General features: G+C 40.9%; 1 protein-coding gene across 1 annotated transcript in view; it reads left to right on the top strand.

Moving 5' to 3' along the window:
• Positions 1–246: 246 nt before the first annotated feature.
• LOC112256312 (gamma-aminobutyric acid receptor subunit alpha-2) overlaps positions 247–18,638 on the top strand; it is a 57,376-nt gene continuing 38,984 nt past the window's right edge. Inside the window, exons 1-6 of the mRNA XM_024429472.2 lie at positions 247–565; positions 1,092–1,181; positions 4,062–4,177; positions 12,664–12,731; positions 15,758–15,978; positions 16,865–16,947. Coding sequence (XP_024285240.1) covers positions 1,111–1,181; positions 4,062–4,177; positions 12,664–12,731; positions 15,758–15,978; positions 16,865–16,947 — 559 coding nt within the window. The 5' untranslated portion in view covers positions 247–565; positions 1,092–1,110. The remainder of the gene's footprint in view (positions 566–1,091; positions 1,182–4,061; positions 4,178–12,663; positions 12,732–15,757; positions 15,979–16,864; positions 16,948–18,638) is intronic.

Raw genomic sequence — 18,638 nt, 5'->3', positions numbered from 1 at the left:
TTCATTTTAAATGTAGAAGCAAATATTCCTCAACTTTAGCCGACTAATTACATGTGTTCATTGAAAAATTGTTACTGAACGTTGAGTGGATACAAAATAACTATCTTTAGGACCCTTTATTTTCCCGTCTTTAACCATGTAGTTTAGCGTGTGTGTGTGTGTGTGTGTGTGTGTGTGTGTGTGTGTGTGTGTGTGTGTGTGTGTGTGTGTGTGTGTGTGTGTGTGTGTGTGTGTGTGTGAGAGAGAGAGAGAGAGAGTGATATTGTCGTGGCTCGGAGCGTGTGTTCTTCCCTTTCACCAGCTAAACTGAAATGGAAACAGAATGGGAAAATGTTAGACGCTGAACGTCAGTGACATCAAGGAAAGGATAAAGACATTAAGTGCATAATTGGCCACAACTGTAATTATTGGTGCTTTGAATGTATAAGGCTCGCTCTTGTTATACTCGTGCGCGCTTATTCCATCTTGACAGTACACCGTAGTGGCTCCACTGGGTTCAACTTTCACATCTGGCTCAATTTCTGTGCTGATAATTGCTTCAATTAGGCTACACCCTGCATTCCAGGTGAGTCTCCTTGCTGATGAAAAGTCGTTTTGTGGTGAGAATGATTTGATACAGTTCCTGTCTCCGCCGATAAGTAGGCAGGAGTAGCCTAGCCTAGATATCATGTAGAGTTTATCTCAGTGGGGATATCCCTCAAGCATTTCGGCACAGAAGCAAGGGATTTCAGATCTGTGGTTGAACTCGTCCACTGCGCTTTTGAACTCGTTCACCACTACACGCTAAATGTTCTGTTAGGCAGTGGAAATTAATTATCATTCAACACAGGCATGTTATGTGTCAATCAATACTAATTGCAGTCCCCCTAGAAAACATTCTGTAAATATTAATGTCATGTACGTTTTTCCTCTACGGGTCCAAATGATGTATTCCCAGTAATACTGTAGGCCTTTCTGGGTATATATTCTCCGAGTTCATTCTGTGTAGGCTATTTGAACATATTCCCGTACAAATAGACCTAGAAAAGAAACGTAACATCGCCAGTTTGATCCATTATGGTTCCATTCATTATTGTCTTCCCTGCGTGTAGGTGTAGGCTACATGCAGCTATGAGGAATAGAGACTACATTTTTCAATGTCTGTTCATCTGCCTCTCGTTGACGGTCGTCTGGCAAACGAGGTAAGTCGTTACCTTGAATAATAAAAATTAATCAAGTATGTTTTGTCACATTACAAAGTAAAACTGAACGTATAGCGTACCACTATATCTAGAGTTTGTAATTGAATTAATATTTTCTCCTAATCGTATTCCTTTAGTTTTGTACACCACAGTGTCGGGATTCTACGTGCTTTGGTAGCCTACTTTATAGGTATCGCCTATGTATTTAGGATAGTGAACATCAGGCTTTTGTCGACTTGGGGGTCTTTTTGAAATCAATGAAGTGGGGAAATTATCGGATTAAGTTCCTATGGGTGGTGTAGAGAAATGCTATTTCTTATACAGGTGACCAAACTATTGTTAATACAGGGCTACGACTCAAAGTAAAGCCCGTCTACTTATCTAATTTCTAACAGTGGCGATGAAGTACAGACACTATTTTCAGTCAGAAAAAGCTGTGCTCACACCATGATGCCATGGAGAAGTGCTCATATCACTATAGCCACACTGTAATATGTTTATCATCAGAGCATGGGTCACGAATATGCAAATAGCACTTCATGTCAATGCTCAAGGAATGACATTCCATGCGATCACTCAGTTCTCAATTGTACCGATGTAACTACATACCTTGTATTGTATGACCATTGTACAGCATCAGTAGCCTACAGCCTATACAGTTTCTCTATAAATAAACGTGCTTGTAATCTACACATATTGGGACATGCTCTTCATTTTGTGACAGCATATCGTAGTCACGTAGTGTAATTCTCAAATGGACTAGGAAGTCTCATGGTTGCAACATTTTTGACACGTTGCGCTTGACTCGCTGTGTCCACAGCGTTCACGAATGTAGCTTGTAGACTGATATTAGCTCACAAATCAATCAAGAAACCAATACATGATCAATATCAAACATGTGCATTTAATTCAATTACGCCTCTTCCCGCTCATTGGATTCATGAAACCGATGACATTTGTGACCCACCACCTCAATTCGGTCTTATGTACAGTAGCAACATTTTAAATTTGAATTTTTACATTGGATAAAATTAGAGACTCAGAACTACAAAAAGGTATATCATACACTACAGTTGAGGAACAATGGAAACTAATTCTGCTTTGAAAGCTGATAAACTTGTAAACTCACTTTTGACAAAATGTGCCTTGAATGTTTTGGTACATCTAATGGAGAGCTCTTGTTTGTCTACACCTATTCAGCATCGTTCACATCCTCTTAAGACTTAGTGAGGCCATGTGCTAAACAGAGTGAGTAAGGTTGTGTATTAAGCAGCCAAAGATCTCAAGACTACAAAGGATGAAAGTAGTAGCAAAAAGTAGTTGTAAAATACCCTTTAACTAGTCCTTGGCCTATATCCTTATCTGATTTTAGTGCAGGTCATGTTGTTTTTCACATTAGGGTCTCTGGTAAACACAAAGTATATCAAATAAAATGATGTTTATTTGTCACATGCACATGAAACAGAAGGTGTAAACAGTACAGTGAAATGGTTACGTGCATATTTGCATAGTAGCAATATAAAAAAAATTGAATGTGTGCAGATAAAAAATATTGTATAATTGCTAGATGATGCTTACCCAGACACACTTGTCTAAATTGATGGGTCATGTGAAATAAACTCTATAACCACCCCCAGCTAGACATGTATACATGTTCATGAAATACAATAGATGGCCGTAATCACCCCTGGACACACCTGGCTAATTTGGTGGGTCATCTAATCATCTGGCGAAGTGGAATATTTGTTTTAGACATGTAGCTAGCTAGCTAATCAATTAGCCATAATCCCAACCCATAGCTACAGTACAAACATATTGCCATAGCTAGCCACCATGTATGAAACGTTGTAGTATGAATCTGCAGGTAGCTGAAGTTAACCAACTAGGCTCAATGTTAGCTAGCTAGCTAACATTAGACTATAACTAGCAATGCAAATCAATTTCTGAGATACAAATAATATTACTACACTGATCATACACGTAACATTAGCTAGCGAGCTAGCAAGCTAACATTCACTAGCTTGCTAACAGTATGCTTTAACTTGCAATGAAAACAACTTTCAGAAAAAAGGTGAAACTTGTAATGTCTGAAAATGTAGCTAGACTTACCTGTACACATGTATGAATGCTTGTTTCGTTGTGTCAAGTTACTCCGGTTCACACCGAGTGCAGAAAGTCGTAACTTTTCCCCACTGATCTTTGTCAATAGTGCCAGGAAAATTTAGGGCAGCAATGTTGTTGAGAGCAGTAGCAACACTTTTGCAGCTTTCCATGGTTAACGTTATATCTTTTTAAAAAAAGCCTTTGTAGCGAGGATTATCTACACACACTGAGCAGCTCATGTTATAAACAGAAGCCAGCTACATGGCAGACCAATCCGAACTCATCTCTGGGCATGTCCAGCCCATCCATTATCTCAGCCAATCATGGCTAGCGGGAAGGTTCCTGACATGTTTACGTGGCTAAACCAACTAGGCTTGTAATTTTACATTTTTATTCATATTTACAGATGGTGTACAAGTTTGTTATTAACGTCTATGAAAGCTCACATGTTCCAGAGGACGTTTAAAAAATATATATTTTTAAAATCGAAGTGCATTTTTTTGGGGGGGCAAAGTATTACCTACAAAAGCCTCTCTTGTAAATTACTGATGTGCATCATATGCCTGGCTTCCAGAAATGGGTCACATTTTTATATTCAATTGTGTTTTTGCTCCAAGATCAGATGGCACACAAATGTTCAGCATTGAAATGGGTCATCTGGGAGAATGCTTGGGAAAGGGGGAGATGTGTGTGTGTGTTTTTATCTTCCCTCTTTCATTCCCTCTGGAATAACTGTGCAAAGGCCTTGTCAATCTGACACTCTTGTCTGTCCCCAAGGCCAGTCATTGCTGATCCTACAACAGATGCCTTCAAGAACAACATCACTCTCTTCACACGGATCCTCGACAGACTTCTAGATGGCTATGATAATCGCCTTCGACCCGGCCTTGGGGGTAAGGAATCTCTCTTGGCTTGATTTTCCATGACAAAACAAGCTTAGGCCTGTATTCATAAAGGGTGTCAGAGTATGAGTGCTGATCTAGGATCAGTTTTATATTTGACATAATAATGAACAGATTATATGGACAGGGGTGACCTGATCCTAGATCAGTACTCCTTCTCTGAAACTCTTTATGAATACGATTCCAGTTTGTGGACACACATTTTAGAAACACATGGTATAAATTCACATCACAGATTGTGATGACTTTAACTTTGTTGGCTTCATTTGATTAATTTTCCTGTCAGGTTTAGTGAATCTTAGTGGAAGTATTCCTCACAGTATTTCATATTCCTCACAGTCAGCATGCAGAACAAATACTGCCAGCGATGCTTCTGCTTGTGTCTTGTAATGTGAAAGATAGTGCAACCATAAATCGTGTAGAGTGCAGCTTAAATTTGTGTGGAGCAGCGAAACGCAGTTCAGGCAATATTTTCTCATGACATTTAATGGTGCTGCACATGAAACCACATGAACATATCGGTCATCAGTGAGCTTGTTATTCCAAATCCTCAGTATAAAGCCGTGTCCCAAATGGCATCCTATTCTCTGCACAGTGCACTACTTTTGACCAGAGCCCTATAGGCCCTGGTCAAAAGTAGTGCACAATAAATTGAATAGGGTGTCATTTGGGACGCAGTCCTGTTTGGTAAAGGTAGTGTTGTCTAGTCAGCAGGAGACAACGTTTCAATAGCTCTTCCCCAGAGGCAACAGCATGTGAATACTGTAATTGTTGCAGTACACGATAACACTATAACATGGTAGTTCAGCTACAGACCACTACTACCACCACACAGAGAAAAGGTTCCCTTAGCACTTTATTAGGAAACTGCCCTGTTATATTACAGCTGCTCTCAATCCACAGTGTCAAGATATTGGCTGGCGCCTTATCAAGTGGGCTATTTGCTGCACTAGCACACAGTCCACCTGGGAAAACAAGTGACGCTCTGTGGTGTGGCACGATGGTCTATTTAGGAACCTTCGGTAGACACGAAGACACGCTTTATATGTTCCTTATCCTACAAACCTGTATTGGTAGGCATCCAAAGCTCCTGAATACAGAATCAAACCCTCAATCTTTGACGTCAGCACCATGCTCAAACCCATTAAGACATTCTGTATTTATCTACACACCCAGCAACCATCAACTAAAATCTGTAAATGTGACAACAGATCATAAACTATATTTTAGTACTAGGTGTAGATCAAGGATATTATCCAATAAACTAAATGGGAATCACTGGGGCACTTTAAAATGGGGTGGAAATTGTATTGCACAGAATGACAAGTAGTTTTGCGTTGGTGTAGCAAGCCATATTTATAAATGGGTGGTACAGTAAACCTACACAGAATGTGCTATCGTCAAATATACTTTGTTTGACCATTAGCTGTAATAACAATTAAAAGCTGATGAGAATTGAGGAGAGTATTTTGATTTATGATATATAATCTGCTCTTGGGTCCTTAACAGATACATTTCTGTCTGCCTGAGGTGGACATCCAGTCTGTACAGTATAGAATTCTCATTATGTGTTTGTCAATTCTGTTCTCCTGCGCAAACAGGGCAAATCACCTGCCCGTCGTTTTGGCCCATTATGTCGTAACCCTTGATTTATAGTTGTATCTGTTGGAATAACCTTGGTTGCTTTCAATCCTCCTCCTCCTCAGTAAACTTTGACCTGTGCACTTAGACATTGGACCCAACCCAGCACACAGCCATCATCAATATCAGACGTCATCGTCTGCTGTGGCCTGGACTGGGATGTGTGGTTCACACAGGTTCTCGTTATTCTCTCGATCTCGTTAGCTTTCACTGCAATTTTAGCAATGATATCTGAATGGCGATTGTAGTTTCTTTAGACAATCGAAAATAGACAACTTAACATTTCACATACATGGATCCACTAAACTAGACATGACATCGGCTGGGACATAATGCCCAACATAAATCAAAAAAGATTAATAAAAAGACACAAAAAACACCAACTCTGACGTACATGAATTTGAACAAACATTTATGACATACTTGTTTGATTGAGGTGGTTTTAGTAATGCATTTAGAACACTCAGACTCATCAGACGTTTGAAGGCTCTCTCTTTAGAGGCACGACAACGTGTAATGTCCACATTTCGACATTGCTAATGTCAACTGAGAAACCAGTAACCTGCTGCCATGCTCCTGAATACTTGGGGTGATACTGCTACATCCCATGTTTTGTATAATTTGTGCATGAAATCACAAATGGCTCATGTTTCATCGCTTATCTATCCATCTAACCACAGTAACTAAATTGGTTGAACATGCTGCTCCTTCCGTCTTTGATAACCATTTGAGGCGTATTTGTCACAGTTTAGTGCCAAAATCTCACTCTGCCAATCTGAGATCTGTAGGGGGAAGGCGTTCTGACAGGGAAGTGTTATGCGATTGAACACCGGCCCTCAGGCATCATCATGGATATTGTTTGATGTACAGTGTCAGACATCTCATTGCTGACCACCACCACCACCACTGGTTCTTTCCATGTGCCGGCAAAGAACTCCGGATAGGGCTAGTGGCTAGCTAGACACTGGAGTCATCTTTCACCGCCTTGACACTTTACCCTGTGTGTGTGTGCATGCGTACGTGTGGGTCAATGTGTGTGCGCGCTTGCACGCGTCTGAGTATGTGCGCGTGTGTTCTAGCCTTTAACAAGCTCATAAAGGATAAACACTTGGTCAGCATAAACCTCCGCCTAATGATTAGGTTGCCCTCTAGAGGAAAGTATAGATTGAGCTGAAGGTGAATTGTGTGCCTAGGTCTAGCCGACTAAACTCAACACCACGATTTACGATATAGCTGATTGGCGACTAGTGTGGGTGGACTTGAGCTCCGGCGTCTCATAAAATGACTTTAAAAAAAAATCAAAAATGACTGATTTCAGCACTCAAGAATAGCCCGCAATTACAGCGAACAACATGTGTAATTATAGGCTATTCTGTTGGCGCTGATGTGTATTTTATGTGACATTGGAGCTCCAGTTTGCCCACGCTAGTCGCCTCTCAACTCCATTGTACATTCCTGGAGTATAGTTTAATTGGCTAGTCTAGGTCCAGTAACAGAAGGTATTACTGACATAATGGTGTGATGATGATAAACAGCACAGCACATGAATCAATGATGGAGGATGATGGGATGGATTAGTAACAACTGACCTGGAGAAAGAATTTTATTTTTATTTTTTCGATCAAATGTGATATTTAGAAGCACTGAGACGAAGTGGTATGATAGTGTCGAATAGTCCTCGCTTGAAGTGTAGTGTCTTTGTGAGATCGTACTACTCCGATTCATACAATTATTTGTCTAAGCGTCTTCACTGTGTGGCTATGAAAGAATCTCCTTCCGTCATGAGAAGATGCCTCTTCCTCCCTCCACCATCCACCCACCTCTCCACCTCTCCCTCCATTGCTCCATCCATCCCGTCTCATTTCCAGGTGGCCCCAGAGCCCGGGCCTCCCAAAGAATCTGTTGAGATTCAGGGGGCCATCAGCTCAAAAGTAGCATCTGCCATATGGGTGATAGTCTTTGTTTTTGTCTTGGGGAAGGGCTGGGAAGGGTTGCCTGGATGGCAGTATGGTATAGAAGCACTGACATACTTTCTCTATGGAAAAAAACAAAAACAATTCTCCATGCCTAGAGGTACTGAATCATCCGCAGACTTCTGCAACCCAAAATTGAGTGGCTTATGAAGCAAGTACTATTTGATGCCTATGCTGCATTTGTTTTGCCATCTGTTCGACAAATGTTAGATGCCAGAGACGCATTTGACTTCCGATGAATAACAGAATATTTTTGTGTTGCATATTAATAGTGTCGGTCTTCACTTTTGTTTTTAGAAAGTGCATTGCATTTTCCCCCTAGAGTTTCCCCCAAGAGTTCTCTTTGCTTTGTGTCCAGGTTTGTCTTTAAAATGTACCATAACCCCTAGCCAAAACAACTCCATTCCCAATCGTTAAAAAATAAACTGCATTGCGTGTTCTGTTGTCGTCTTTATTTGAGAACTACACAACCCAGCAGCAGCAGCAGTGGCAGAATAACCTGCAAACCTGCACCTTTAATCCTCTGTGTTTCCAGTCTGATTGTTTAACCAGGCGTAGCTGCTGACTGGTCCATACGAGGGTCAGAAACGCACACAACCCCGACACCTCACATGTGCACCTAGGGGGAAACTCTTGATTTCCTGACGCTCCTAACTAATATGCGTTTGCCTCCTTTTCAGTACAGTATTGAGAGACCATTCATGTCATTTAGAGCAGCTACGGTATTTTAGGTATTGGAGGATATGTAAGTTTGCCTGGCAGGCAGGTCATATCCATGCTTCCTTGTAAAGGTTGTTGTGTGTCATATAAAAAAGGGGAGACCAGGTGTGATTGTCACCCCTCTTATCTGTGCTGTATTTCTTAACCTCTCTGTCTCACACAGCCCTGTTCCACGTTAATTGAAGGAACCGTATCTCACTTTGTATATACGGTTTTTGTATTGAACTATAAATATTGCACTCATATGTTCAGTTTGCTTGTTTACTAAAGTTTAGTTAGACATTTGATAGCTCGGTCGGAAGTCTAAACGCATATAAATGACAAGCTAAGGGAACTTGACTAGACCACTCGCTTTGTTCCGTCTGAGCTGAAGAAGTGAACCTACATTACTTGATACTATAAATAAAGTGGCCTCACATCCTCAGGCTTCAAATGCACTCTGGTTTCTTTTCTAAATAATAAAACGAGCGATTTATCCCCAAGAGCCACTTCTTTGTACTAAGTATGCATCATTTGTACATAACTCAGTACATTTTTTTCTGGATTCTTTTCTAAATAATAAATAAGTGATTTGTCCTCAAGGGCCTCCACTCCTTTGTATGAAGTATGCATTATTTGTACGTAACAGTATTACTTTTTTCGTGATTTGGTTCACTTTTCCATTGAAAATGAATAGGCTGCTATTTTTTTGGGGATGATTTAGTTCTATGGTGTTATTGACTGTAGGCTTGACCATAGAAACATAGAGCAGTGTATTATAGGATCTCTAAAAACAGTGCATTAGAATGGGCTACATCAGGGTCACTGTCAGTGGAGACATATTTCAGATTTCTACATATCTAGTGTATTTATTCATCTAGTGTGAGTCTGCACACAGCAAGGTGTTTTCATCCACACATATGCATTCGAAAAGTATTCAGACCCTTTGACTTTTTCCACATTTTGTTACATTACAGCTGTATTCTAAACTTGATTACATAAAAAATACTCCTCAGCAATTTACACACAATACCCCATAATGACAAAGTGAAAACTGTTTTTTTGAATCTTTGCAAATTTATTTAAAATATAAAACAGATATACCTTATTTACCTAAGTATTCAGACCTTTTCCTATGAGACTCGAAATTGAGCTCAGGTGCATCATTTTTTCATTGATCATCCTTGAGATGTTTCTACAACTTGATTGTAGACCAACAGGCACGCCTGTCCATATAAGGTCCCACAGTTGACAGTGCATGTCAGAGCAAAAACCAGGCCGTGAGGTCGAATGAATTGTCCGTAGAGCTCCTAGACAGGATTGTGTAGAGGCACAGATCTGTGGAAGGGTACCAGAACATTTCTGCAGCATTTAAGATCCAAGAACACAGTGGCCTCCATCATTCTTAAATGGAAGAAGTTTGGAACCACCAAGACACTTCCTAGAGCTGACCGGCCGGCCAGCCAAACTGAGCAATCGAGGGAGAAGGGCCTTGGTCAGGGAGGTGAACAAGAACCCATGGTCACTCTGATAGAGATCTAGAGTTGCTGTGTGAAGATGGGAGAACCTTCCAGAAGGACTACCATCTTTGCAGAACTCCACCAATCATGCCTTTGTGGTCGAGTGGCCAGACCGAAGCCACTCCTCATTAAAAGGCACATGACAGCCTGCTTGGAGTTTACCAAAAGGCACCTAAAGACTCTCAGACCATGAGAAACAAGATTCTCTTGTCTGATGAAACCAATATTGAACTCTTTGGCCTGAATGCCAAGCGTCACGTCTGGAGGAAACCTGGCACCCGAGTGGCATAAGGCACTGCATCTCTGTGTGCTAGAAGCATCACTACAGACTCTGGTTAGATCCCGGGCTGTATCACAACCGGCCGTAATCAGGGGTCCCATAGGTCTGGTCTGATAAAACAAAACTAGAACTGTTTGGCCATAATGACCATTGGTATGTTTGGAGGAAAATGGGGGAGGCTTGCAAGCCGAAGAACACCATTCCAACTGGGAAGCACGGGTGGCAGCATCATGTTGTGGGGGTGCTTTGCTGCAGGAGGGACTAGTGCACTTCACAAAATAGATGGCGTCATGAGGTAGGAAAATTATGTGGATATATTGAAGCAACACCTCAAGACATCAGTCAGGAAGTTAAAGCTTGGTCGCAAATGAGTCTTCCAAATGGACAATGACCCCAAGCATACTTCCAAAGTTGTGGCAAAATGGCATAAGGACAACCAAGTCAAGGTATTGGAGTGGCCATCACAAAGCCCTGACCTCAATCCCATAGAAAATGTGTGATCAGAACTGAAAAAGAGAGTGCGAGCAAGGAAGCCTACAAACCTGACTCAGTTACACCAGCTCTGTCAGGAGGAATGGGCCAAAAGTCACCCAACTTATTTTGGGAAGCTTGTGGAAGGCTACCCGAAAGGTTTGACCCAAGTTAAACAATTTAAAGGCAATGCTGCCAAATACTAATTGAGTGTATGTAAACTTCTGACCCACTGGGAATGTGATGAAATAAATAAAAGCTGAAATAAATCACTCTCTACTATTATTCTAACATTTAAAATTCTTCAAATAAAGTGGTGATCCTAACTGACCTAAGACAGGGTATTTTTCTAAGATTAAATGACAGGGATTCTGAAAAACTGAGTTTAAATGTACTTGGCTAAGGTGTATGTAAACTTCCGACTTCCACTGTACATGGATGATTTATAAAGCCAGGCACATTTAACCGTTAGACTATTGATTATAGACCTAGTGAAGTTGGAGTTTCTCTTCTCACTTTCCTTAGACAATTAAGGCAAGTGCTGTTTTCTCATCTCCTAACTCCGCTGCTGCCTCAGCCGCATTGTTCTCAACACCAATAAGCTGGTTAACTTTGCCATTATGCACATAGCAACATGGTCTATTAAAAGGTGCCAATTCAACAGCGCACTGATGTGTTTCAGAACCGCGGACTACGACCACTATCCAACACGGGAGAAAACGCATTTGTTATAAAGTTACGTTATTTTTTATTTGTGTTGCACAATTGTTCTTACATAATATAACCATATGCAATTTCAGTTGTACATGTCTTCGAGTGATGGATTGTGCCATCCCCACGGCCTCCACAATGGATCAGTCCTCTCAGACAGGTGCGAATCAGACAGCTGTCTTGTACACCATGATTATTATATATTGTTTTTGATACTGCTCAACTAAAGAAATCTCGGTTGACCAACAGCCTATTGAGCAAACAATTTTGGTGGAATGGAGTTTTGGCTTTCCATGTTGATAGACCAAAAAAAAAGAGTTTCCAACCTCTCTGCGAATAACAGCTCATTTCACATTTTCCCCATTCCCACTTAGACAGTCCTAGCTAAACTATGCCTGGAGAAATTGCTCTTTGCTAAGCAATTGTTGTTTCTTTTTGACCATTTTAATTGAAAACTATCATGGTAAGGTACTTCATTGTTACCCAGATATAATTTGATATTGAGATCAAAATGGCTGCATTGGACCTTTAAACACCTATTTTATAGTGCAATCCAGTGTATGTATTGCTAAATGTATTGCACACATTACCCAACGAGCCGTCTGTTCCTCTCGATATGTACTAGTTCATAAATAATAAGCATATCCATTACACGTCTGTGTGTCATTTGTCAGCAAACGCAGTGAACAGAGCGCGGTGAGCGCACTGGGCCAGCTCTCGCTCGCCGAGTCGCCTTGCATGAGAGCACTTTATTTTAGGCTAATGAGAACCTCTTTAGAATACACATGAGTTCGTGTCTGTGTGAGTTACTGTGTGTGAGTTGCTGTGTGTGCGCAGCAGAGGATACATGCAAAGCCTGAAAGCTTTTTAAGAAATTACCCAAGCGTATAAGAGATTAACTTAATGAAAGAGATGCCCAGGAGAGAAACCAAAATGTGTGTGCTGTTGTTTTCTCTAGCATTGAACAGAGGTAGGCCAGACAGGATGGTGTCGTTAGGAGTAAAAATTGAAGTGTTGTTTTACTGCAACGCAGGGAAGTGCCACTCAAAATAAGAGCCTCAGTAATTCATACTGAAGTGTCTAGTAATAGATCTGTTTATTCATGTTCAGCGAGGAAGAAATGGTCTCATGATCCGCCTTCGTTTGTTCTATTTTAATCCTTCTTGTTATTATGTTTTTCAGATCGTGTAACAGAGGTGAATACTAATGTCTACGTCACCAGCTTTGGCCCAGTTTCAGATACAGACATGGTGAGACCACATTCTAATCTTACAAGTACCCTGTTACCACACTGAACCAAACTGGGCTGAACCAAGCCAAGCTGTACTGGGCTGAGCTGGTTACACATTCACCATAGTTGCTGTAACTGTGCTGGAATGGGCATTGTGAATGGAAAAATATGCAGGCCAGCACAGTACAGTTTTGGTCTACCCTATAGTGTGAAGCATGCATGTAGGGAAATGAGTTTAACCTGACCACATCAAATGTACCACTATGCAGAAATAACTGCAATTTATTACCATGACAACACAATTATGTTAAACAAGATATGACGGGAAAGGACCAAATTGGTTCTTATAAATGGTTTCTGTGGTGTTTTACTATAATATTATACTGTTGTAAGAATGGTTTGGGGTAAACACTTAAGTTTTTTTATTGTAAAACACCACTGAAACACAACAGAGATCTTAATTACTACACAAGAACGTAGAAAAACCCAATTCTGATTTTGCCATTTCAGGTATTTTGTTTACTGTTTCATTGCAAAACCACCATTCGGCGACATTTCCCTTTCTGTCGCTTATTTGGACCTCTTAGTCCTGTTCGTATTCATTAGGGCACACCATATCAACACATTTTGCAACTGAAAATGAAAACAAGCATTTCTCATTGGATGGATTCTGTTTGCCCCTTCCTGTTTCTGTCCGTTTTTCTTCAGTTTGGTGCCAAATGAATAGGACCCTGGTGTTTGTGTTTGTTCCAAGCAGCTTTGCCTGGCTCTAGTGGAGCACCAAAGCCCCCTAACACTGACGCCTTAAGATTACAGCTCCCCTGATCGTCTTCAAAGGGGGCTTCAAAAATAGCCAAGAGACCCCTCACTCCCTCGCTCTTCCCCCGGGCAATCCATCCGCTCCTCTCTTTCTCTTCTCTGGCCAGGCATCACACCTTGTTACCTTTCCCCTTCGCTTTCCTCCGCAGCAGACTTAAGATCTCTGTAGCCAATGCTCCAGCTTGCGTCCCCTATTCAATTTCACTGTTCAAGCGACATGTTTAAATCAGGTTCTGGAAGAATGAGGGAGAGAGAAAAGGAGCGATAAGGCGCACATGCGTTTTATTCCCATTGTGTTGCTACATTGTTCTACCCTTCTTCATCCTGAGTGCTATTTCACTGTCTGGACTCCTTTTGGTACAGCAATATTATATATATATATATATATATATATATATACACACACACCTCTCTCTCTCTCTCTCTCTCTCTCTCTCTCTCTCTCTAAAGGCAGAATTGTCCCTTCTTTCTTCTTCTTCCCTGGAGCCCATCCCTATACATCGTTTCCCTCTTCACGGCAACACCTTTATCAGTCTTACTATAGAGCGAGATGTGTTCTCTTTCCCCCCCACTCGGAGCCGTGCCTATTCCTTCGACTGTTTTGTTTTATGAATTATATATATATATATATATATTTTTTTTTTTAAATAAAAAATCAACTAGTTATTCAAGTCACTTCTTCATTTATCTTGGGCTTGTGTTCAAGAAAATACACACAGATTTTTCATTCCACACTCACAGTCCCATTTTAAAAATGGCAACATCCAGCATGAGCCATTCTTTAAATGAACATTATTGTAGGAGCCGTTTTGGCCTGTGTGTTTGTTCTGTTGTCTGTGTGGCCAGGAGTGTAATTGCCTGAATATTACCGTAATATAAGATGCACCCAAATTGGCTCCAACAACTACGAATCTATGAAACATTTATGATATTTGAAGAGCAATGCAGAATTCAAAACCCTATCACCCCTAAAAGCAACATATACATTAGACATAAGTTCCCATTAAGTATTCACTAGGGGAGTGTGTCCCATGACGTGGTAAGGAGCGTTAACTTAAGTTGTGTACGATCGTCTTGATGCAAAGCCATGCCTTAATAAACGCCTAGGGAGACTATCAGTATTATAATTTATTAATGTGTGCATGGTTGACGGTAGCTTGTAGACATGATTGATAACGCCACATAGCAATCTTTGGGATTTCCATACCGAGTCCAGTGGACTGCATGAGGTGCAAATCTACTTTGATAAAGCACAGAATATTGTTATCTGTTGTTGCCATCAAATGGCTAGTTGGCTGAAGGTAAAATGATGAATTGACTGTTTTCATTGCCCATGTGGTCTCATAAGCTGTGATGTGCTCACACCTAAGGCATGTTTTTCCCATTCCAGCTCATATGATATTGAACACAGCTAGTAAGCACACATGCACACCTCTTTCAATACACTTTGCCCTGGAGGCTATAACAAGCCAGGTATCCTTTGGAGAATGACGGGAGAAGCAGGAGGAGGAGAGAGAGATTGTTCTACCTCAGCACTGTATCTCATGGCTCCAGGGCTGCTAAATCAAGTAGTGGGGGTTGGATAGGCAGGATAGGTACATGGCACACTAACACCAGAGACCTCACCTTGTATAGGCTGCTCCGCTCTAAAGAATGAAACAGAAAACTCCCATTCGGTGTGGATTAATGGCAGGCCCAAGTGTATGCAGGAGGAGCAGTGAGTCAGTAATGGATGTTATAGGGGCTGCATTGTCTGGAGGGGATAAGACAGAGAGAAAGTGTGCCATCCACCTAAGCTTCATCACAGGCTGTTTTCACAGCCTCTCACTAGGTGCCGCTTGTGATTTATCTGTTTAGACTTGAATAATTTAACAGACGCCTTGCTCAAGGGCACATCGGCAGATTTTTCACCTCATCGGCTCGGGGATTCGAACCAGTGATATTAAGGTTACTGGCCCAACACTTAACGGCTAGGAAAACTTTCAGGGCAATTGTAATATAGTAGGGACTGACAGCTAAGGAAGGTTCAGAAAGGCAGGTGGTACAACAGAAGATATTGTGTCATTTTTAGGTGAAGGTGCAGGTTTTCATATTCACAGTGCAGAAATCATTTGCAATAAAACATTTTTATATATCTTTTTTTATTTTTTTAAGTGAACTTACGGTTCAAGGTTTTATTGTCTGTAATCGATTGCCGATTGCTGACAACGTTACTTCTGCCCACAGGAATACACGATAGACGTGTTCTTTCGGCAAAGCTGGAAAGACGAGAGGTTGAAATTTGACGGGCCCATGGACATACTGCGGCTGAACAACTTGATGGCCAGTAAAATATGGACTCCGGACACATTCTTCCACAACGGGAAGAAGTCGGTGGCTCACAACATGACCATGCCCAATAAACTACTGAGGATTCAAGACGATGGCACCCTACTTTACACCATGAGGCAAATACAGCTCAAACCAAACTATTTGAATTTGTGTTAGGAATGATTCATGAAGTTGAATGAAATATTATTACTGTGGCAGGTTTAGCTTGTTCTTTCAATTCATGTGGAACAGAAAAACACAGTCAAAAGTATGAGCACCGTACCCAGTCTCTCCCAATGTCACCCTTAACCTAAACACATTTTATTTGAATGCATGACACACATTGCATGTAGCACATATCCCCTTGTTTCTCCTCATCGAAACAGTTTCGGTGTACGCCTCCCTTTGCCGCAGTAACCCCCCTAAATCAATAATTATGTTATTTATTGCGATATTTGACTCACTCAGTGCCAATGACAGGGGACATTACTTTGACAAGTGAGTCCCTGTAGAATACAGATGAAAGCATTGCCCAGTCAGAGGCTATTTGAATGGAATCACTTAGGAAAAGAGCATTGTCAGGTCCTTTAGGCTGGAATTGATATAGATAGAGAGCATCTCCACTGCACACAGTGCAATATATTTCAGAAATAGCCCACAATAAATCTGGGGGATGCTCATAGTTTGTGTGCCCTATAAGCATTCTCTATCTCTAGAGCTTTGGTTTCCATCAACTCTGGTTTATTACTGATTGCACCTTAGTTTAGATTAAAAGAGGCTCTCATGCTTGTTTGGTACAACTCCATTGGTTGTTCATTCTGACAATACCAAACACGACATATAGCTACAGGATGTAATAGCCGTAACTATTGCATACTGGTTCACATCAACCATATTTGATGGAACAGTGCAGAGAATAACAAAGTGAAAAGGATGTATGCCTGCACAGTTTGGTCGGCACGAGTGTGTGTGTGTTTTTGGACGTTACAGTGACGCATTGTGCTCCATGTGTGTTGTATCTAGGTTGACGGTTCATGCGGAGTGTCCTATGCATCTGGAAGATTTCCCCATGGACTTCCACTCATGTCCCCTGAAGTTTGGCAGCTGTGAGTAATGCACGATTGAGGAGTGCAGAGACACAAAGGGACACTGGGGGCGGCAGGGCATGACTCTCCTGAAAAGAACGTGTGATTTGAAATGCATGCAGGAATCAAATGTGTCTAAGATTTAGTTGCTCAATAGGTCATGTGTCATATGTTGCCGGGGTCTGACTTAATACATCTGTTGAGAGAAAGGGATAACGCCTGTGCTAAGTACCGTAGCACTAAGGATCCAATTGATTGGGAGTCCTACAGAAAGTTAAGAAACACCAGTAAAACTAAAACAAGAAATCCAAAAGCATCCTTCTATGGATAATACAGAGCCTTCCGAAAGTATTCACACCCCTTAACTTTTCCACACTTTCAATTTAGATTCAATTTAGATTTTGTAACACTGGCCTACACACAATACCCCAATAATGTCAAAGTGGAATTGTTTTTTAAAGAAATGTTTACAAATTAATAAAAAATGAAAAGCTGAAATATCTTGGGTCAATAAGTATTCAACTCCTTTGTTATTTATTTTACCTTTATTTAACTAGGCAAAGCAGTTAAGAACAAATTCTTATTTTCAATGACGGCCTAGGAACAGTGGGTTAACTGCCTGTTCAGGGGCAGAACAACAGATTTGTACCTTGTCAGCTCGGGGATTTGAACTTGCAACCTTCCGGTTACTAGTCCAACGCTCTAACCACTAGGCTACCCTGTAGTTCAGGAGTAAACAATTGCTTAACAAGTTAAATAATAAGTTGGACTCATTCTGTGTTCAATAATAGTGTTTGAATGACTACCTCATCTCTGTACTCCACACATACCATTTTTTGTAAGGTCCCTAAGTCGAGCAGTGAATTTCAAACAATTTCAATGACTCACAAAGAAAGGCACCTATTGGTAGATGGTAGAAAAAAAGAAAACATTGAATATCCCTTTGAGCATGGTGAAGTTATTCATTACACTTTAGATGGTGTATCAATACACCTAGTCACTACAAAGATACAGGCGTCCTTCCTAACTCAGTTGCTGGAGAGAAATTAAACTGCTCAAGGATTTCATCGCCAATGGTGACATTAAAACAGAGTTTAATGGCCGTGATAGGTGAAAGCCGAGGATGGATCAACAACATTGTAGTTACTTCACAATACTAACCTCAATGACAAAGTGAACAGAAGGAAGCCAGTACAGTATACAAAAATATTCCAAATGTTTGCAATAAGCCACTAAAGTAAAAATGCAAAAAAATGTGATAAGGAAAATAACTATGTCCTGAATACAAAACATTATGTTTGGGGAAAACGCAACACATCACTGAGTACCACTCCATATTTTTGTGGCTGCATCATGTTAAGGATATGCTTGTCATCGGCAAAGACTAATTCGTTTTTTAGGATAACAACAAACGGAATAGAGCTAAGCACAGGCGAAATCCTAAAGGAAAACCTGGTTCAGTCTACTTTCCAATAGACACTAGGAGACAAATTCACCTTTCAGCAGGACAGTAACTTAAAACACATGGCCAAATATAGACTGGAGTTGCTTACCTGTCACGTATACTCACCTCTCCAGCCTCTAGGTCATCAGGCTGCTGATTATCCCACACACCTGTCACCCTCGACAAATCTCCCCAGTGCCTCATGACACTCACCTGGACTCCATCACCTCCTTGATTATCTGCCCTATTGTAAGGTTCTGCTTTTCTT

The sequence above is a fragment of the Oncorhynchus tshawytscha genome, linkage group LG08, assembly GCF_018296145.1.
Source record: "Oncorhynchus tshawytscha isolate Ot180627B linkage group LG08, Otsh_v2.0, whole genome shotgun sequence".
NCBI lineage: Eukaryota > Metazoa > Chordata > Actinopteri > Salmoniformes > Salmonidae > Oncorhynchus > Oncorhynchus tshawytscha.
The sequence above is the reverse complement of the archived record's forward strand: the minus strand, read 5'-3'. Positions and strand labels throughout refer to the sequence as shown.